The 21,526-nt window shown below is 45.0% G+C and overlaps 2 protein-coding genes and 2 long non-coding RNA genes across 5 annotated transcripts in view; 2 read left to right on the top strand and 2 right to left on the bottom strand.

Moving 5' to 3' along the window:
- FAF1 (Fas associated factor 1) overlaps nucleotides 1–4,585 on the bottom strand; it is a 152,808-nt gene extending 148,223 nt beyond the window's left edge. The window contains exon 1 of the mRNA XM_014870659.2: nucleotides 4,400–4,585. Coding sequence (XP_014726145.1) covers nucleotides 4,400–4,444 — 45 coding nt within the window. The 5' untranslated portion in view covers nucleotides 4,445–4,585. The remainder of the gene's footprint in view (nucleotides 1–4,399) is intronic.
- A 1,253-nt stretch (nucleotides 4,586–5,838) lies between these two features.
- LOC148222785 (uncharacterized) lies at nucleotides 5,839–8,937 on the bottom strand. The gene is made up of 2 exons (XR_015805351.1): nucleotides 8,019–8,937; nucleotides 5,839–6,156 (listed from the first exon to the last, which is right to left on the bottom strand). It is a non-coding gene; the product is annotated as an uncharacterized LOC148222785 (long non-coding RNA).
- A 543-nt stretch (nucleotides 8,938–9,480) lies between these two features.
- Nucleotides 9,481–15,683, top strand: CDKN2C (cyclin dependent kinase inhibitor 2C). 2 transcript variants are annotated; one of them, XM_014870658.2, is made up of 3 exons: nucleotides 9,481–9,730; nucleotides 10,110–10,250; nucleotides 13,796–15,683. In XM_014870658.2, the coding sequence occupies exons 2-3, from the start codon at nucleotides 10,122–10,124 to the stop codon at nucleotides 14,168–14,170; spliced, it is 504 nt and encodes a 167-aa protein (XP_014726144.1). In that variant the 5' UTR covers nucleotides 9,481–9,730; nucleotides 10,110–10,121; the 3' UTR covers nucleotides 14,171–15,683. The 2 variants fall into 2 exon arrangements, with proteins under 2 accessions (XP_014726144.1, XP_014726143.1); XM_014870657.2 differs by lacking the exon at nucleotides 9,481–9,730 and having other exon boundaries at nucleotides 9,739–10,250.
- Nucleotides 15,684–18,155: 2,472 nt separating this feature from the next.
- The window catches only part of LOC148222784 (uncharacterized), a 32,326-nt gene continuing 28,955 nt past the window's right edge, over nucleotides 18,156–21,526 (top strand). Inside the window, exon 1 of the long non-coding RNA XR_015805343.1 lies at nucleotides 18,156–18,304. This is a non-coding gene — a long non-coding RNA (uncharacterized LOC148222784). The remainder of the gene's footprint in view (nucleotides 18,305–21,526) is intronic.

The raw sequence follows: 21,526 nt of genomic DNA, 5'->3' as shown, positions 1-21,526 counted from the left end.
GGACAGTAAAACTGTTAACAACTGAGATAATCTTCTACAGGGCTGAATCAGACAGGAACAAAAGAACCCAAACCAAACTAAAAACTTCATCTTGTCAGTTATTTAACAGCACTGTGTTAACTTCCAGGTGAAGATTCTACAGTTGCTTTAATTTTCGCCATTCCAGAAGGAAACAAGTAGATTGAATTACAATTAAATCTTCAAAAACAAACAAAACAAAAAATAATAAACTGATGTATCACTGTCATGGTCAATTTTATAATTTAAAACACAATCATTTAGCATGCTTTCTCACTGTGCTGCAAGTGATGGAAATGAGGTTCTTCCTTCTCAATTCCCCTTGCTCCTCCCACAAACCTGTTTTTATGAAAGAGATTGACACAATGTTTAAGCTGGGAAAAAAAACAAACCACCAAACGTTTTTTACACAAGTGTGTGAATCACACAAAAGTAGTCTATTACCCAGTTTTTTAAAAATCTGGAAAAGGGAAAAGAAGGCACATACCTTGGTTTCACAATGCACATAGATGAAAGAGGGAAGAAGAAAATTACTAGAAATCTATTGTCTCAATGAAAGCAAGGATTTTTGAGTCCTGTCATCTTACTCTGAAATCCTCCCACCCTGACCAAATCCTGAGCTACTTATTTATTTGGTCAATGATGAAAAATGTGAAATCTTTGAAAAATTTCCTCCTGAAGCTCCAATGTGCCACATATTCTTGTAATATATGGACACACAGGAGCTGGCAACTCTCACTGCAACCCTTAGGCCCACTCCACATTTAGGACTGTTGTGAGGACAAGCACACAGCATGAATAAAGTGGTCCTTTAGGTGGACATAACTTATAAAGACAAAAATACATTCTTGCTAATTTTAGGTGGACATAATTTATAAAGACAAAAATATATTCTTGCTAATTTTATTTCCAATCCTAAGTGAAGCTGTAAAATCAAAAGCAAAAGCGCTAGAATGCAAAAATATCAATATCTGAAACTTCTGCCAATACTCCAAGTTAAATTTTGGGAATGAAGGCCAATCTATGTCAATTAAATGAAGCTCTGTGCAACTAAATTTTACAATTTAAAAAGGAAAAAAAAAATCTGTTTTCTTGATAGTGAAAAGTAGACCCCAAACTGCAAGAGATCATGAGTATATTTGTACCATGTGACCACCTGGATATCCCAATGAAGATGGAAAATACTTTGCAGTTAAACACAACAAACAATAGGTTTTTAAAAATAGGTAAAAATTATATGCCTTTATTTCCCCCAGTATGTGAAGTATGTTGCAGCATCACTCTTACCAATTCATATGCAGCTACCTTTTTAAAGAATTTATGCTACTAACACAAGCTGTTGTGTTTTTTCCTGTGGAGTTTTTCCTTTATGCCAATGACACTTTGTGGAGAAGTTCTGAATTGCATTTAGTAAAAAAAAATCTAAAACTTGTTTGTGCAAGTTCTAGTCCTGAACTCCACATCAGCTACTTCCACTGAAAACAATCAGACTACTCATGTTCAAAGCAAAGCTTCTGCATAATCTTTCCTAAGTGTGGGCCTAAGAAGGAAAAGTTAGGCAGGTTGCTTATACAGCCCACATGCATGAATACGTATTTTGTGCTCCCTGAGTAGCACACAGTAGCCTCATTAAAAAGGAGAGGAAAAGAAAATAATTATAAACCACACAGAACAGGCTTAAATTGTTTTGAGACATTACACAAAAATATTTTGGTAGATCACTCACTGTGCCTTACTCTATACTTAAAATATCTCATAAAATTCCATGGGTTTGTGTATATGTGTATATATATATATATGTATATGTATATATGTACATGCAAAACACTTCTTTAAAAGTAATTCTATTTAGTACCTCCAAATGCAGAAGTAACCTGTTACTAGAGTCAGAGCTAAAAAGAAAAAAACAAATGCAATACAAGTTCCTGCTCTAGACAAAATCCCTAATAAATCTGGAAGATACCAAATAAATCCATGAAATCACAAAAGCATCAAGCACCAGCACAATTATGATTTCATTTATTTTTTTAATGGGGTGACAAAACCCTTTCAATTTTGAGAAGTTTAAAGACCACTACTCTATCCCCCTTAAACATAACTTAGGAAAGATAAGGGTGAAATGGTGATGGAAGTTTCCCTCCCAGTTTAATTCACCAAAGATTAGCTGAACTGAACTACAAAGAATTGCTTTTGAAATTTTCACTGTGTGCAACATTCTTCCACAAGACACCTCACATAGACATAGAAGATGGCAGCAGAAGTCTGAGAAACATATTTATTAATTAAAAAGGTACAGGAAATATAGAAGGGAAAATCATGCAGAATTACTTCGACACATAATGTTTTATTCTCCATTTTAAATTCTTAGTGAATGAGTTGCAAATTCCACCAAATATTTAAAAGACCCAAAACCCTTTACTGTTTTGTAACAGTCTAAAGATACAAGGCCTAATAATGACTGACATTGTCCTTTACTAATTGAAGCTTTAACAGCATGACAATTAACAGTTCAGTACTTCAAAATCAGGGAGACACTTTAAAAGAAATATAATGAAACAGAAAAACAAAGCTGTCTGCTGAAATACAAGAGGAAAATGTTTGGGTTCTTTTTAAGTAAGGACTGGTATATGATAAAATATGTCCTGTATCCTAGGTTCAGACACATTATGTCATCCACCCTTGACCTAAAACTGGTTTCTGTGACTCCATCACCCACCCACCTGCAAGTTTGCAATCATACTTACTTGTCTTCACGGTACAAACACTGCAGTTGTACTTTTACTTTTATTAATGGTTTCAAAAGCCAAGCACAACAATACTGCAAAATAGCATAAAACACCTGGAAAGTGTAAATCTGTACTGAAAATTCTATTAAACAAATAATCTTACATTCACCAGCCACTAATTTCATCATTTGGGATTCCTGATTGTAAGTTCAGATAATAATGTGGGATTCTTCTGTAAGACTCTGCTCCCACTGGTACAAATGCAGAGTTGGGATCTCAGTTTCCTTTCACACAGTGTGCCATTCCTGGAAAAACTCCTGTGTGAAATCCCAGCCCTAAAATTGGGATGTCATTCCTTATATACAAAAAAGTATCTCCAAGCACAACAAAGTAGTATCAATATAGTAACATTTGGTAAGCATTTTAATGAACAAGGGTGTAAGATACTGGGGTACAGAAGGGGATGACAGTTCCCTGTTATCAGCTGGGAACTCCATGAGTTACATCAGTGAGATACCAGGTACCTTTTGCAACAGAGGAATTGCTCAATTACATAATACACAGGAATTACTGTGCACACTACAATCACGCTACCTGTAGCTCCAAACAAACACACACACAAAGTGAATTGGAAGGATTACTATTTTTTCATTTTAACTAAATGAAATAGTTTCACTGCTGACAGCTGGAAAACAGTCTTTTAAGAAGCTGAACATACAGGTGGCAGTTTTACAAATCAATCCAAGAATATCCAGGTGCCTATCCATGTTAGGACAACCACTGCAAATGGACAGAGCTTAAAAAAAATCTGATAGACTGAAAAGCAAATATTAAAAAAAGTATATTCAAATATTATCTGATTCCCTTCCCAGATGTGTTTGGCTCCCCTCACTATTTCAAATGCAGGTATCCTCCACTTTTTTACTTGGTCTAAGAAAAGCAATATAAAACCAAGAATTATTAAGAAGCAATATACGCTCCTAGAGACATCACTTTTACTTACAGAAAGACTTTATTCTGGGGATAAGATTTAGAAGCCTAAAGTTAAATTACAACCTTTTTGTAGAGAGAAGGAAAGGTAACAAAGAACTTTGAAGAGCATATTCCTCCCTTGTACACAAACACGCTGTTGTCTGGAATAGGGTGGGAAGAGTTTTACTGTCATCACAGCAGTCACAGGCTGAGGCAATCATGGAGTTTAGTGTTGATGCTGGAATGGAAACACCTCTGTTCAGCACTAATCTGCAGTACCAGCAAGTGATTCACTACAAACACTGTGACAAATCATGTGGACTGGTGAGTTTTGGATCCTCCCTGGCATTTGCCTCTTCCAAGTGAGCTGCCTCACAGCTGTCCCAGGGCCTGGGTGGTTGCAGAGGGTAGGAACAAGCAAAGTGGATGAAAAAGCTTTTTTTATTATTAATTTAAAACTGAAACTGTAAGTTAAAGAAGACATTTTGTTCACGCATCTTGAGAAAAGAGGGCACACACTCCCCATTTCTGACAAATATAAAAGAAGGAGAGCCGAGGCTTCAGAGGGTGGGCTTCACATCCACCACCCCGGACCTCCCCACAAAGAACAAGCAGCACAGCAACGAGGAGAAAGAGAAAAGCAACGAGAGGCCACGGCAGTGTGGCGGCGGCTTGAAATTTACCTGGAAATCAGCCAGTATCATTTCTCGGTCCATGTTGGACGCCATTGCAGCCAGCTGCGTCCCGGCTCTGCTCGGACCCGCGCACCTGGAGCCGCTGCCGCGGGGAGGACGGGGCAGGGTGGGAGCTCAGGAGCTCATGGAGGCGCCGCGCTGCGCTCGGGCTCCCGCGGCGCCCCCGGGCTGCCCCTCCCGGGCCCGAGGAGGGGAGGAGGCAGGAGAGCGGCGGGCCGGGCGCGGGGCCGGGAGCGGGCAGCGCTGGCTCAGCCGCTGGCCCGGGAAGGAGGAGGAGGAGGAGGAGAAGAAGGAGGAGGAGGAGGAGGAGGCAGCGCCGCTCCCCGCCTGCCTCCACAGCGCCTGTGTCGCACATTTTGCCTGTCATTGAGGTCGCAAAGAGGCGCTTTGCGGCCGACACGTGACTGCCCGCCTGTCAAGCGCTCCCGGAGCCGGGGGCGGGACCGCGCCGAGCCGGGACCGCGGACCCCGCGCCCGGGCGGCACCGGAGCGGAGCGAGGAGTCCCGGCCCGCGGCCTGCCCGGCCGGACCCGCCGCAGCGGGGCCGCGGGGCTGGACACATCCGCACGTCCCGTGCCGGGGCTTGGCGGCTGCCCGGGCCCGGCGGCGGCGCGGGGTGTCCCGGCTGCGCTCCGCCGCCGACTGCGGCCTAACGGGGCTGCGGGGACCTGGCTGCAGTCGGGCGGTGCAGGGAAACGCGGGCCGGTGCAGCTGCCGGGCGGAGCGCGGCCCTGCCTCTCTGTGCGGGAGCGGAGCAGCCATCCATCCATCCATCCATCCATCCATCCATCCATCCATCCATCCATCCATCCATCCATCCATCCATCCATCCCTCCTTCCTCCCGTCCCTGCTCCTTTCCCCCTCTCCGTCCAGCCGCGCCCCGGGGCCGCGCAGGTTTCGGTGAAAGCAGCGGCTCGATCCCGGCGCGGTTCGCGTCCCCTCCGCCCCCCGTGACACGGTGCCCGCCCGGTGCCCCGCACCCCCGGCCGGGCACGCAGCGCTCGGGGCAGCCACGACTTTTCCCCCAGGTTCCGACTTGGCTCAAAAGAAGGAGATGCATTTTTCACAGGTTTTTCTGAGCCAACACACCGTGATCTGCACAGCGGCCGTCGCTCAGGCTTACTACTCCAGCACTGTAAGATGCAATTCTATTATATACCGCAAATAAATCTGCTTTAAGTGATGCAAATCTAACTGTAACTGATGCTTTCTAAGTTTGCCTCCTGCAACCTGATGTACGCCTTTAGCACCGACATAAAACACACATTTGCACGCCAACTTGCTGATTAGTCCAGCATGTTTTGCTCCGCTTTTTGTAGGAGTGTCCTGTGAGTGTCGTAGCTGAGGTCACAGATGCATCAAGCAGCTTTCCTGTCAGCTAATAACGCTACATTCTGATACCTTTGAATCAAGATATTTTGCCGGATTTAGGAAGCAGCGTTCTTTATTGTTTCTCTCTTCCACCCGCGAAGGTTACAGGCGGGTTTCGCGGACTCCGCGGCCGCTGGCCCCGGGGCGAGCTGCGGGGGAGCCCGGGGCAACCGCGGCCAAAGGCTGCGTGCGGAGAGGGGCGCAGGGAAAGCTCGGCTGTACCTCCAGGAGGGTCCGTGATCCCAAGAGAAAGCCTGGGAATTGTTTAGAGCCTGTTGCGGACGCTGCTGGCGAGCGCGGGCTCCAGGGCACCTGGGCTGGGTGTCTGGTGGCGGCAGCTCTCCGGGCGGGCTGAGGCCACACGGAAACGCAACTTAAGATGCAAAGCCACAGTGTCAGAGAAATTGGGTTTTACATTTTATCCCGTTCCTGCTCCAGTTTATGTTGGCAGGGCTTGCGAGAGGTTTTTTATTGCCCGCTGACGTGAGCTTAACAATGCGAGCTCCCCACTACCGACCGGAGGGATGATAAATTAATTGCCCTCACACCTGCACCCTTTTTTTTTCCCAGTTTGATGTTACAGACAGTTCTGTACTAAGTACAAGGTATGGTGCAATGCCAGGGACAGCCTATGCTAAATTACAAACAAATCCACCCACACATTACTAGAGAGTAACTATAATAAAGGCTGAAAAGCGAGTTTTAGCAATTGGATTAAAGCCAATTAATTCCTGGCACGAACTAAAGCTATAGGTATGTTGTCAAGGTTAGTTACACAGCGTTCATGTCTATTACAGTCATATTTTAGATAACGATATCTATATTAGATCAAAACAGGAAAGATTTGATCCAGAACATGAAGAAAAGGTGAAAAGCTGCACGTGCCCCACATCGCAGGAAGTTCACATTCAAGTCACAGCTAAAGTTTCTGTTTGCCTTCTCACAGCCTCTCTGAGCCATTCGAGGTGGGTTTTATCCTCCAAAGAGTGAGAGACGAATTAGGGAGCCGATTATTTTACTTCTTATAATGCCCGATGATAATATCTCCCTCCAGAAGTTGGTCGGTTTTTGGTTGGTTTTTTTTTTGTTTTTTTTTTTCCTGCTGATTCTGGAACCCATTGGGAAAAATCTCTGTGTTTTAGATGGAGAATCTTTATCACTCATGAGAGGAAATGATCAGGATTAACAAATTGCTTTCTGCCAAGACTTTTGACAGACCTGCACAGTAGAGGAAATTTGACAGCATTTTCTGGCCATGCAGCTTTACTTGCAGAAGGCCTGCAGCACTCCAGCTACACTTTAATTATTTTTGCTATGTGATGTGATTAACAGAAGATGGAAGGTTTATTCTAACTGTAAACCAACAAAAAATAGTGTGAGATTGTTGTAATATTTGCAGGTTTAATTCTGCACTAGGTTAACAACAGGTAACACCACCAAAGCCTGTGGATTTTAGGCAAGTAATTAGTCACAAAATAAGTAATTTATAAGCCATCTGACTGAATAATCCAAGTTTTACATATAAATTCCCTTTTTATGCAGAAAAGCAACTGTATTTAAATAAACAGATGCTACTTGCATGCATATATTTCCAGAGCTAACTTTGAGGGAAGTTATAATTTCTATTTTTCCTTTTAAAAATTGAAAAAATGAGGGGGGAAAAAAAAAAGCACTCTTGCTTCTGGACGATAATTACCACAGTGAGGCCCTTAAAAATACACGTGCTTTTTCTCTCCTTTAGTGGGAATGGGAGTGGGGCGTCAGTCGATAAACTGAACAAAGTTGTTTTCCCTGCTTCATGTGTAGGCAGCTCACACTTGTCACCTTTGCAATATTCACAAACAAGCGTGGATGGGGGAATCAGTACAGGAAAATACAATTGCAAAGCAAAAAGCAACCGAAGCTGAGAGGCAAGCCAGATACAGCAGCCTGGCTTCGTTCAGCAGCAGATTCACTGCTGTAGAACCGGCTGTGTTTGACGGCGGCGGCCCCGACTCAGGCCCCGGCCACCTCCGGCCCCTGCCCGGCTGCCAGCGCAGGTTCCCCCCGCAGGGCAGTGCCGGAGCTGTAACCACCGCAGGTTCCCTCCCTAACGCACCTCCCCGAGCTGCCTCACGCCTGTTTACATTCAAAATCACTTTCCCGTGGCGTCCACGCAGAAAACAGACGTGCAGATTGCCCCTGCGAGCGATGGGTTACGTGTGCTTATCAGGGAGCCATGACATTGCTGCTTACCTCTCGGAGGGTTCACTTGGCAGAATTCAGTCCTCCGAGGGTCCCTGAAACCTAAAGCAATCCAGCCATTAAAGCACTTTAAGACACTAAATACTGTTAGGCAGGGTGGCGGTGACATCCCCGTCCTGTACCATCCTCACTTCTTCGCCCTGGGAAGGAAAAGCGGAGTCCTGGCGTCTTCTTGGTGCCCGGGCGCGGTTCCCTTTCAAAATGGCACTTTCAAATCAATCAAGGACACCAGAAACGCGGGAAGCAGGGAGCGCTGTCGTGGACGGTCGCCTTCCACCGTTAAGACAACTTGACATTGACCCTTCATCCTTGACCTTGTCCTCAGGATGAGAGAGGAACCCGCGCCGCTGCCGGGGTGGCCCCGAGCGCGGAGCCGCTGCCCGCGGGGCGCCGAGCGAGGGCGAAGGGGCCAGGACCGGGACCGGAGCCGGCTCCGCTCCCCCCGCGGGCAGGTGGAGACCGCCGGGGAGCAGCTCCGGGCAGCACCGTGGCAGAGGCCGCCCTCCCGCCTGCCGAGCTCCCCCCGATCCCGCTCCTCCCGCCGGGGTGCGGCGGCTCCCGCTGCTACACCCTCCTTTCCCTTTCATTTCTCCCCCAGCCTAGGCCTCAGCAGCGCTGCTCCTAAAAGCAGCCGGGCTGTGCTGGCTGCGGCGGAGCAGTGCCGTGCCCGGGCTGCGCGGAGAGGGGACGGCACCGGGCGCCGCGGAGCTGCGGCGGCGGCGGGGCCGGGCGAGGGGCGGGCGGGAGCCGCTGCAGGCCTTCCTGCCCGAACTCCACCGCGCCTCCTTAAATCTCTGCCGTTAAAATGTGGGCGGGTGTTTCAACTCAAAAAGCGCTCAAATTTTTTTTCTTTTCAAAAAAAGCTGATGAGGTTAAAAAAAAAAAAAAAAAAAAAAAAAGAAGGGGGGGGAAAAAAAGGAGAGAGAAACCGGCTTCGTGTCCTTAGGAAACAGAAGTAGCGATTGTTTGTGCTTAAAAAAGGGGGAGCGCAGAGCCGCGGGCGAAGGCGGCAGCCTCGGACCGGCAAGTGCAGCTTTATTTCGCGAAGTTGGAAGAGGAGGCGAGCTGGGCTGTCAGTGCGGCTGCGAGCGCGGCCGGGCCGGGGCAGCGGCGGCACCCGCGCAGCCCCTGCCCCCGCCAGGAGCGCGCCCCGCGGCCGCGGCGGGAGGAGGAGGAGGAGGAGGAGCGGCTGTCCCGGGGAGCGCCCGGCGGAGCGCGGACAGCGGCGGCAGGACCCCGGCGGAGGAGGAACCCCGGCGGACGGCGGCGGAGACGGCTCCGCGCCGCGGCTCCTGCACGCCCTGAGCCCGGGCGGCGGTTCGGGCAGCCCCCCCCGCGCCGCCCGCCGCCCTCCTGGATGCTCCGGAGCCGCCGCCGCCGGGGGCGGCCGCCAGCCGGGATCGCGCCCGCCCGCTGCGCGGAGGCTGCGCGGGGCCGCGGGAGTGAAGCTGCTGCTGCTGCTGCTGCTGCTGCGGGGAGCGAGAGCGCCGAGGGAGCGAGCTGGGCTCCTGCACAGCCGCCGCCGCCGCGCCCGGCCCTCCGCGGGCGCGGCTCGTCCTTCCCTTCCCTGCTGGGCCCGGACTAAGGCGACGGTGTGGGATGAAGGGGGGGATCCCGAGCGGGAGTTGGATGCACACTGCTACAGGAGACCTTTCCTCGGAGCTGCTGTTGCTGCTAAGTTTCAGAAACCGACTGTGAACAGGGTGGGTTGTCTTCTCCTTCCAAGATCTCAGGTCTGAGTGAGTCTCCGGTGTACGTGTATATATGTTACCTATAACATATACAATATATTGCGTAGCTGCTAATCTATTTCCCCCCCGCGAAAGTGGCCAAAGTCTTATTATAATAAGAGTTACTCTATATGTGGAAGCAAAGAAATCTTCCTTCAAGTGGAGCTGCAGTTTTGCTGAATAATCACGTGTGAGTTAGGGGCGGGCTCTTGGCAAGGAGGTTTTTTACGAGTATTTACTACAAGGTCTTACTCCAGAAGATTAACCATCCCAATCCTTCTGTCAGTCTCCGATGCCATGCCTGGTTAAAAAAAAAAAAAAAAAAAAATTTCATCTTTTTTCCGATCGTCAGTCACCCTAAAGAATGGCCGAGCCTTCTGGGAACGAGCTGGCGTCCGCGGCTGCCAAGGGGGACCTAGTGCAACTTACTAATTTGTTGCAAAAGAATGTAAACGTCAATGCACAAAATGGATTTGGGAGGACTGCGCTGCAGGTTGGTATCCAGAGAGGGAGAAAATATTTCATCACTGGTACCTACGTGACCCGGGTTTCCAAAAAAGACAACGTTTTAAGCAGGCTGGTGGATGAAATTCGAGTGGTTTTTCAAACTCGTTGGATGCCATATTTTAAGTTTAGTGGCTCCAACTCCCTAAAATGACGTACTTGAAATAAAAATGGTCAAAACCATTCTTTCAATCGGGGATCACCCTCAATGTCAAACGGGCTACGAGTTTGCTAATATTTTGTAACTTCGTGGGGAGGAGGCAAGGAATGAGAGAGCTGAGATGAAAAGAAATCAGCTTAGGTGAGCTGGATTTCATAGCAGGTCTGTAAACACAAATGTTCTGTTCTCTGAAGCTTAGGATTTATATCTTTTTTGTCTTCCTTTTTTTTTTTTTTTTTTTTTTTTCCCTGCAATGTGCTTTTTAAGAGTGGCTCGTCTGGGTTCTGGGGTCTGCTGTGGATGGTACTTTTCCTTTATACTCTGTTTGTGGGAATGACCTTTCTCATTGGGAAGCATGCTGCTCAGAACCGAGGACCTCCGATGTACATTAAGAGCTAGCCCTGCGAGCCAGGGTTCCAGCTGAATCACTTGCTTTTTCATTCATATTTAAGACTTTAAAATTTGCTTTTTCCAGATCGGCTAGCAGGGCACTGCTTCCAGTTATTTCCTTTCTGATCGTATAGGGTGTTGTGTCCTAATTTTTAACTGTGTAGTTGTGCAGGCAGGAGTTGGAACTTGTCCAGCTGCTAACTATTGGAGCTGATGAAAGATTTTGCTTTTAATATTATCAGATAATGATGGCAAAAATGCTAGAATACCTACCAAATAGTGAAAGATGTGATTTATAAATCCAGAGGGAAAATAAGTGTAGTTATTTGTACTTGTTATAAGTAATGCAGTGTGGAAGTGGACCTATAGGTCTTTTTCATTTCACACATCAGTAAAATCGTTTTTTAACCCCTCTTACCCCTTCCCCCAAAACCGTGGTAATAATTTCTGAAAGTGCATTTTTAACAGCATAAAACCTGTGAGTGTATTCAAGATATTTACAGCTTTTTGGCTTAACATCAAAATGTTAGAGCTGGAAAATAAGCACCTCTTGCTGATAATTCAGGAATGACCTTTTTTTGATAATTTCGCTGAAGCTGGAGATCTGTGAGCTCCTCGCTGTCCTGTTAGTACCTAAATAGGGCATCGCATGGCAGTGCAGGCACTTGCAGCAACTTTTAAGAGAGTGAAAGGGTTTAAATTAAGACCTTAGACAAGCTAAATTCTTTAAGAAAGTAGAAAACATTTCGCTACTTGATTTATCCTCGGGACAAGGGCTGAAAACCGATTTGTCCTGCAGGAATACTGGATATTTTTTTTTAAAAGCAGCTAACTGTCTATATTCTGAATTAAGGTATATTTTACACAATGACATAGCATCCAGCTATATTAAACATGCATCTGTGCCCTAACGATACTTCTTAGGAGTGCCTAATAACAACTGAGCTAATGAACCACAACAAAAATCAAAACAGGAGAATCTGTCGACTGATTTTCAATATGTATCATCCTGAAATGTGCTGTGGGTGCCTGGCCACGCTCGAAAGACTTCTCTGTCAGTGCACTCTGCAAGACTGAGATAATCTCTCTGTAATCTCTCTCTCAATTACAACGGAGAGAATGCTCCTATATTAATGTCAATGAATTTATATTTTTCCTCTGCATTTATGTTTAATTAAACAATTGCTTGGCTTGTCTTGCTCTGTCATTTTTATTTCTTCTGAAGTGTACCTATGCAGGCCTCAAATACATCTCCTGCACTTATGCTCTTCATCAGACTTATTCAATTAATGCTTTCTCCTTCTTCGCCTCCCTACCCCCAAACATAACTTTCTAAAATATAGGGGGCATTTACTGTTCACTTGTAGCCCACGGGCAAAAAGCATCACGTTTTATAGGATTTTCTCCCCCTCGCATCTTTAACTGAAGCCTTCAATCCCCTGGCCTGAACACTGAAAACTCCCACTTAACCCAAATATATGTTTTGAATTCACAAATAAAACAGACTGAGCTCTCAAAAAGAGATCAAAAAGTCTGGGTTTTATTAAACAAAGAGAGATCACAATGATCTTGTTTTCTTTTACATCGCTTCCATCTCTTGTCAGAAGTGAAAGAAGTGGCTGAAAGTCGGGAGCTGGAAGCCTTGGGGCACACAGAGATCTCTTTCCCTGAATCCCAGCCTGTTATCTGCACTTTTTCTCCTGTCTGTGGTTGTAATGTGCTGGGCTGCTTTACACTTCAAGCGCTGTACATAAATATATTTATTAGAGCTTGCTTTTCTTAAAAAAACTTAATATTTATTTTTTGTCAGGAGAGATTTTCAGCAAACCCCTGTAGAAATTATACCTTATGCTAAATCTAATGCACTGTACTGCTCGTTTGTGCTGATTTTTTTTATTAACCAAGATTTTCAAATCAATGTGTGAATGTCTCTCTAAGGAAACAGAAAATAGTTGTGTTTTTTAAATTTTATACTTACAATGAGACAGGAAAATACTGCCTATAGGCTAGAGATTACACAGTATACATTACAGTGTTCATTTTTGGAAAGTGTGCAAACAAAAAAATGAGGAATTACAAGGAAATCGGTGCAAGCAGTTAAGTTACAAATAAGACAGATTTGTGTTCTAATTATGATAGTTTTATGGTGCAATTGAGAAAATTGAAAGAAGCTTTTTCTTTTTTTTTTCTTTTTCCCTGAGAGAAACAGTCAGAAAATCCAATTATTGTTGTTGTTGTATTTTTTTTAAGGGATGTTTTAACGACAGAACATAGCCACAGTTTACTTATAGAGAGGTTATGAAAGTATAATATAATATACTGATTTTAGAAGAGAACTTCTGTAACTTTGAAACATTCCTTTTGACTTTTTCTTTTTGGGTGACCTAATGAAATACAAATATTGGGGAGAGTAATTTCTTTTAGCATTTGTGTTTCTCAACAGATAGAGCTATGGTACAGTCCAAATATTTGTTTCATGATAATGCACAGACAATGTAAACACCTGAAAGCTTGTAAAAACATATCCTACATTTGCTGTTGCTGAGGTAAAAGATCTGTTCCTCAGAGACCCTATATTTGCTGCTTAACAAGATTAAACAGTAATGCAGAGGTGTCTCAATACTTAGGCAAATAAAACCGAACTTTGCTTAATTTTTATGTATTAAAAAGCTGAGATGATCCTCGTGAGGAAAAAAAAAAAAGTTGTTGTATCCCCTTCTATGCTGTTTCAGGCATCAATCTCTCCGAGGCAGAAAGCTGTGACCACCGAAGTGATAACATCTTTCAGAATTTCACCGAGTTCAGTAACAAATACATTAAAAACTAGATGTTCTGGTGTGTCATTAGTTTTATAGCGAGTCTCCTCCGTCTGCTGTAAATGAGAATTGGCCTGTGACAAAAGCCAGGGATGAGAAGTGAGGACGGGAGGCAGTGCTGCAGCAAACCCCCACCCGCGGTATCCAATTCTCCTCTCTCTTTCATAGGTGATGAAACTCGGCAACCCCGAAATCGCCCGGCGGCTGCTCAGTAACGGGGCGAACCCCAACCTGAAAGACAGTACCGGCTTCGCTGTCATCCACGACGTAGCCAGGGAGGGGTTTCTGGACACTTTGCAGACTCTGCTGGAGTTCAAAGCCGATGTTAACATTGAGGACAACGACGGCAACCTGCCCTTGCACTTGGCGGCCCAGGAGGGGCATGTGCGGGTGGTGGAGCTGCTGCTGGCGCGCTCCGAGTGCAAGGTGGGCCACCAGAACAAGCGGGGGGCCACCGCCTACGACCTGGCCAGGCTCTACAGGAGGGCGGCCGTGGTGGAGCTCCTGGAGGCCAGCAGCTCCTTCCCCCCCAGCATGGACTGAACCCCGCTAGGACGGGCTCTCCTTTGGACCTGAGGGTGTGCAGACTTATCGGGGTGTTTCCCTCCTTTTTAACAACATTTGTTGCTACATTACTTTTTTTTTTTCCTTCTGAACATCTGGTAGTGTAAGTCTCAAAAAATTCCAGAGGTGGGTTTTTAGATAACAGAAATGTTTTAAATCCATGCTCCCAGCAGTTTCCTATACCTTTCACTTTTCACAGTACTCCCAGGCTCATCCGTGTCTATGTTGGTTGCTCATATCTAGTTTTCCAGTATCAACTTTTACAGTTTATTTTAGGTCGTTCATATCAAGTCATTAATACAAGAGCTACTATTCACATGTTTAATATTGCTGGACTTTTAAGGAAAGGAAATACTTTACTGTGATTTCTCCCACCTCTCAATGCACCCCTCCCTTCTCCTCACTCCCCCTACCGCTTTTGCTCAGGCTCAAGAGTCTGAGGTCCTGTTTTAGATAAAAACATCCTTTTAAAAAGGGGTCACCTGCAGCCCCTGCACAGGCAGAGCTGGAAGTCAAAGGCTGCGTGGCCTGAGGACAGTGGATGGCGCTTAGATGCTTTAGGCAGTAACTGTATTTTGTCACTAACGAGAGCTTGTAGAACTAGGACACTTACTTTCTAAATGTAGATGACACTTTTCCTCTTTGTGTATTTAAACTTTCACCGATCTGGTTTTGAATTTAGTTACCAGAAACAGTATAAGTGGTGTTTCTTCGATTGCCAGAGGTTTTAAACAGCTCAGTTTAGTAGTTCGTGTTTACTGTGCACTGCAGAAGACTTTTTTTCTAGTTTCAAAACAAGCAGCAGAGAACCATTGTCAAAGGCAAGAGGACACGAAGGCTGCAATACAAGACTTCTGGTCACTTCATCTGCTGGTTGCAGTTTAGATGTTCTCTGACTAATATTTGCTTTCCACCAACTATTCTTTTTAGTCTGGAAATAAACTATTTTAAGGACAGCATCTCACAAAACAAGAATATTTGAATACAGTGTAATTTAGGTAGCAGCACTTTTGATATTTGTGAAGTTTTTGCTTGCACCTAAAACACAATTTAACCATTGGAAATTTTCTATTGCAACACAGTTGAGAGTATTCACTAGACTGAAACTCATTTGCCTCTCCAGCCTCAACAGGAGCTAACGATGCTCAGCACCGTGTCGGGAAGAGCCTATTATGAAACTTTTAACATTCGTACAGGATCTACTTGTTGGGAAGATGGGCAGTTTAAAGTGCTTCATTTTGAATAGTCTGAATTTCAGCCGTGCAAAATAGAAGGTTTTAAATCAATGCAAAATGAATGCTACTTTAAATAGCACTTAAAAGAGGAGAGGAAATACATTAGTTTAGTTTTTAACTTTTTTTTAAATTAGCCCCACAAAAACAGTTACTACATTTTCAAGTAAAAAATAATTTGCTGAAACTGTCTGTCACATTTACTATAAGCTCTGTCATACTGCTGTGTTCTGATTAAAAACCTCTGTGAAATATGAAAATTTGTGCGCATGATCATTAATCGGAGCAGCACAGCACATAGGAAGCATTATTGGGGAAGTAAACCCCAAAATTCCCGGTAGAAAGAGCACTAAACCGCCTGAAATATTAAACTGAGCAACGTAATCCACAGGTTCCCCAAGGTGAAGTGACCCAAATCGCTCTGTGTTGCTCTCCATCTTCCTTTCCTCATGTCCTGGAGGATGCTCCAAGCCTTTTCCTTCTCCATTCCTCTCACAAAGAGGAATTCTCTGCTACACGAGGAGGTAATATCCAGCTTTCTCACATTCGTTTGTTTCTTTTACCTGCGCTACTAAAAAACTTAATTCCAAACCCATTTGGAGCTTCATCAGCATTTAATTTACGCCAAGGTGAAGTTTTAGCAGTCGCTTAATAGAACAATTTCTCTTCCGAGAAAAATGCCCCGCCTAGTCAGAAATAGCGGCTTTTATTGCGTGCCAGGAGTTCAGGGTTAAAGTCAGGACTAATCACCCCCTGGCCATGCCCAAAGCCTGGGCGGCTGAGTCACGGGCGATAGTCTGGTTTAAAGATGTGTTTTATCTGATTTCACTGCTGCGTTTTCTCTGTGATCTCTTTAACTTATCGGAAACAAGATGATCAATTGAAATTCCTAGTTAAATACTTGAAAAGCAAGAATTGCTCTCTATTATCCCAGAAGCTTAACAGTTACTACAAAGAGCCTCTAGGAAACCAAAGAAATCAGTCAGCTGGTGGGTTACACGCACCTTACAGGGTTTGTCAGTGACAAAAGGTGCCTGGTTGCTGGAGAATGGCTTTCCTCCAGAAGTCTTTATATTTACTGAGAGAGGAGAAAATAATATAAAGCAAGTCTCATTAATAGAGAATCTTGACACCTAAAAAGGATTGTAATATTGCATGTGGTTTCAGAAATTGCTTTGGCACTTTTCCCCCATTATTTTGTCAACATCAAAAAGTCCACTTTCAAAAACTCGCATATTCCTGAAAATGTCGACAACCATATTTACCCAGAGATGCAAAAGTGCAGCGTATGAGATGGAATTAAAGATTTTTGAGAGCTTTTATTGAGACATAAACCAACTGCCAAGTAAGTCTCCAGGCAGGAGCAGAGATCGCCCTGCAGCAGCCCAGGAATCGGCAGCAAACAGTGCAGCATCGAGATGAGAGGTATAAATAGAAACAAATACAGCAAGCACAGAAAAATGTGAAGAAATAGAGCATAAAATGTAGCTGTACCAGGATTCACAGTGACCAGGCTGTGTGAGGACACAACTGTGGGGCAACAGCCCTCTCCCCTATTTCAGTTACACGGATGAGCAAAGCTGTTACACTTGACCTTTGTTTCTAAATTATCCTCGGAACAACGGCGGGGGCTGCTGAACTCCTTTTGGAAAGGGGCAGATCCTAAAGGGATCCCACAGGGAACGAAGGGAGTTTCATATGTGGCAGCAGCACCGTGAGAGGGTGAAATACCCGATCTGTGGGTGCTGGGGAGAGAGGGGCAGAGGTGCAGGGCTAAGCCTGCCCTGCCCTAAGCCGGGGGGAGAGTGAATGAGAAGGTATTTGAAGGTGAATTCTGCTCTGTCTCCAGTGCAATAAGCCACTGCACATTTAAGTACAGGAAAATACTTTCTTTCCAGCTTACAGTGTGGGGAGAGGAATGGAATCGATGTTTTTTTCCATGTTGGGGTAAGATATTAGCTCCCTAGGAAATGCCATGGCATTGTTCACATGAAGAAAGAGTTAACACAGTAGAAAACTACCACTTTTCATCTTCTAAAAGAAAGAAAAGGATTTCTTCCACAAATGTACCTGAGAATTCACTGGGCAGCCAGAAGCAGCCAGACATTATTATCTCCTGACTAAACTGCTGAAATTCCCTCGAAAAAGCGAGGAGAGGAAAGCTTTTGCATTTATCCGTGGGGACTGTTATCCTGTGCATGGCGGCGGGGGGGTGGGGAAGAAAAAAAAAAAAAAGAAAAGAAAAGAAAAGAACAGGAGAAAGAAGGAGAGAGAGAGAGAGAGAAAGAAAGATTTCTCACCGGCTCTCAGCACAGCCTACCCCACCACACGGGCACTCAAAATGTCGGTGCTCCCGGAGGGCTCTGCCGGGGTCCCCGGGGAGGAGGGAGGGTCGCGCCGGCCGAGGTGCGGGCAGGTCGGGCGGCCCCCGGGGAGCGCCGGGGCGCGGGGCCGCGGGGCGGGGGGGCCGCGCCCGGCTCCGAAACCGTTACTTTGGCTCCTGCGGCTCCGCTCCCCTTGCTCTTCCTGTCCAAATAATTTTAAATTTACGCGCCTTAAATAACAGTCTGATTTTATTTATTTAGTTTCCTCCGCGGGCTCCGCCGCCGCTTCGCTGCGCCCCGGCCCCCGCCGACAGGCCCGGGGCGGCCGCGGGCCGGGCAGAGCTGAGCGGCCCCGGGGCTCGGACACCCCGGCCGCCCCCGCCGCCTCTCCCGCCGCCGCCGCAACTTGCACTGCGCCCCTTTTTTTTTTTTTTTTCCCTCTATCCTCTCCTTCCATTTTTTTTTTTCTCTTTCCTTTTCTCTTTTTCCCTCCCTTCCCTTCCTCGCAGCCGGGACTGGAGTCTCCTCAGCGAAACTCCGGTGCTTTCGCAGCCGCAGTGAGTACAGAGAAGGGACCCACGTCTTGCCGGGGGGATGTTTCTAACACATCTTTGTGGCCGCTGCCGGGCGGCGGCGGCGCCGGGGCTCCCGCTGCTGCGCCGGGCTCTCCTCCTCCAGCCCCTTCCAGGGATGCAGAAGCATCTTCTCCCACCTCAGCTCACGTAGAAGGCAAACCCAAGCAGATTTTTCTCCAGGTTTCCTTAAAAAAATGGTTAGCAAGGTGTATCTCCCAGCCGGAGCTTTTCATGACCTTGTGTTACATTTTAAAATCAGACAGGCGAGAGAGGGGGGGAGGAAAAATCCACGCTTCTTGGCTTCTGTGTCACAGAGGCGAGAAAATTATCTTCGGATGTAAAGTACATGGCACATTTCTGAGAGCCAGATGTGCCAAGCCTGGCTCTGCAGCCCTAATCTACAGAGCCCCACTCAGAAAAAAATAAAAATACACTTCTGCCATGGCTCTGAGTGGTAAAATGGCTTCTGCGTTTTGAAGAAGCACTAAGTACAAATCACCAGGGACATTTTACAGTGCCAAAGGTTCCTGCTTGTCATTTTGTACTTTTTCCCTGTTTGAATTACCTTTCAGCACAGTATCAGTTGTAATTGTGTGAAGTTCAGCTTAAGGATCTACGAGAAAGAGAACTATGTTGGATACTTCAGAATAACCTTGACCTTTGATTAGTGCTTATCCTACAAGATAAGTCATGCAGGGAAAGCAGGGAATTGGGCAAGGCACCTGCAAAAGCATAAATGAAATGGCTCTATTTTTAAACTAGTGTTAAAATGGCTTCTGAATCTGACAAAACAAGGGGCACTCAGGGGCTAAAAGACAAAATCTAGAGCTCGGTGGCAAATTTTAGTTTGATGCACACAGGACCCCGAGCCAATTTCCTCATCCCCAGATACATTTTGTGCCGTTGGTGCAACCAGACTCAAACTGCCTGAAAGGGTAAATTCCCTCTGAAAGAAACTGAATCAGCCAAAAGTATAATCAGCTTTTCAGGGAAGTACAAGACCACTGAACCATGTTTCCAGTTGCATTTCTTTGTTCCTCTGTAACTGTTTTCTGATATTTGTAGCAGTAATTATAAGGGGCACTAGCATTCATGAATGTTTTAAATTAAAGAAGCCTAATTCTGGGTAAGAAGCTTGAAACATTTTCTTCACAGTGCAGCCACTAAAAGGTTAAAGTCGGTTCACAGCTCCTGTGAAAGTTTTCCTTCAGCAGATAGTGCCTATCAAGATGGTCTTTCTTTCTCCTGTTACACCCTGAGAGCAGGAAACGGGACAGCATTTATATTGCAACACAGCTCTCTTCACTCCTCAATATTAAGATTACTACCAGCACAATGATAATTTAATGAACACTTCTATACACGGAGCTAATGAACATTTAAAGGAAAAGATACACAGCACAAACCACAATAAAATGTGATGCCTTGTAGGAACACTGAGTATTCAAAAGCTTTTCAGGGTTTGACCTTAATGGAACACAAGAGCAATCCTGGGTACAGATCCCATTTATATGCGGAGTATATTGCAGGCCGGAATGAGGGCTTCTGCTAAAGTTAATTGTAATTTTTTGGTGATCGAGGATCAGATCGCATGTTCAGGCCTGAAGTTATTAACATCTATTCTGATGGAAATAGGGACATTGGGATACACTTTGTCAAATCAAAAAGAGTACTTTCTGCTTCAGCTATGTTACCCTAGAGGTGATGTACCACCATTTGAAAATCTGCACTTCCAAACCAGGCATGCCAGGATGGGACTGAATTGATCAGTCAGGAACTTTTGCTTGAATCTAGTAATGCTGGAGAACAGGCAGAGGAGATTTTCAGTCCACACTAGCTGGAAATTACACAGGCCCAGAAACCAAGCTGTTAATTGAAAATGCTTCCTACAGAATGGACTTTTAATAATTTTCTGAAAGGAGAAGTACACTCTGCTAGAAAAAGCAGTTTTGTTCTCTGTACATAACATAGTCCTTGAGGGTGTGACTGTAGGTACACAAACAAAGCTGTATTTAATCTCTCTAAGAGAATTTTATAGAGAACATCTGTTAAAGAGAGAAGTGTATTTGTTTCATGAGCACTGTAACATTTAGTAATATCACCTCCTTGCACCTACATATATGCTTTAAAATAGTGTGATGTCTGTGGATTTTTCAGATGTAATTTGATTCAGCTCCTGTAAAATAAGGGCTGCAGACAAAGAGCTGTGCTCCACTTTGATACAGTCACAGTATTCACAATCCAGCACTCTATGCATGTATTGTAGAGAACAACAATTTCCTTCTTGTATGAACATTTTAATTTATGGAAACATATTGTTTTGTGTAAAGAAGGTAGTAGATAATTAACAGTATTCATTTAATCTAATTATAGGCCTCTGAGGCAAAAAGCTGACACTTTTCATTGTGGTATATTCAGGGAAGTTAATTGAAACAACATTGCAGCCACAAGGCATAACATGCCCATCGTATATTTGATACTAATTCTTTTCTCAAAAACGGGACGAATCTGATGCTCGCTAGAGATAAGAATTACTGTTACTCACTCGAGTAAGGAAAGTCTAGGGAACCTCATTATGCAATGCTGCAGTGCACTGCAATATCTCTGCAATTCCAGAGCTAACCACAGACAACTTAATTTGCCAAATTGTGAGACGATTTTGTAATGTACACAAGTATCTACTACAAATTAAGAAAAGATTGAACACGTTTTTAGATGGGACATAGGTCAGAATTTGAACAGAGATCTGCCTCAGGAAGCAATAGGTTAATGTACCAACTTTTAGCTCTGTTTAATCTTTAGGAGGAACCAAGCAATAACAGCAACTTTATCCCTAGGAGTTGTTATTAGAAGTGTAGTTTGTGGATTTAAGCTATCAGTATGACAAACAGATAAACAGACAGCAAACCAACACTTGCAGACCCCAAGTATATATAAAAATATGTCAGACCATGTGCAGAGTAATTTTTTCTATCACCTGATACACACCAACAACTCAATCTTCTGACAGCAGTGCTGCTTTCATTCTCAAAAGGAAAGTAAAGCTTAGTTCTGCAAAGCATGCCTTCAGCTTGGAGAAAATGTGATAGAACGAACACACTGTTTGTTGGGAAGCATTTACCATTTATATTAAAAAAATGGAATTTCTTTAATATAAATGGCAAATGCTTGCAAGCTGAATCACCATGATAGGGGCAAATTTCA

This window comes from Sturnus vulgaris, chromosome 9, assembly GCF_052056855.1.
Source record: "Sturnus vulgaris isolate bStuVul1 chromosome 9, bStuVul1.hap1, whole genome shotgun sequence".
In the NCBI taxonomy this organism is placed as follows: Eukaryota; Metazoa; Chordata; class Aves; order Passeriformes; family Sturnidae; genus Sturnus; species Sturnus vulgaris.
Note: the sequence above shows the minus strand (reverse complement) of the source record. Positions and strands in the feature narration are given on the sequence as shown.

Coding starts and splice junctions, on each gene's coding strand:
- CDKN2C (XM_014870658.2), top strand. CDS start 10,122: ATGGCCGAGCCTTCTGGGAACGAGCTGGCGTCCGCGGCTGCCAAGGGG. Junction 10,251..13,795: donor TTGGGAGGACTGCGCTGCAG/GTTGGTATCCAG, acceptor TCTCTTTCATAG/GTGATGAAACTCGGCAACCC.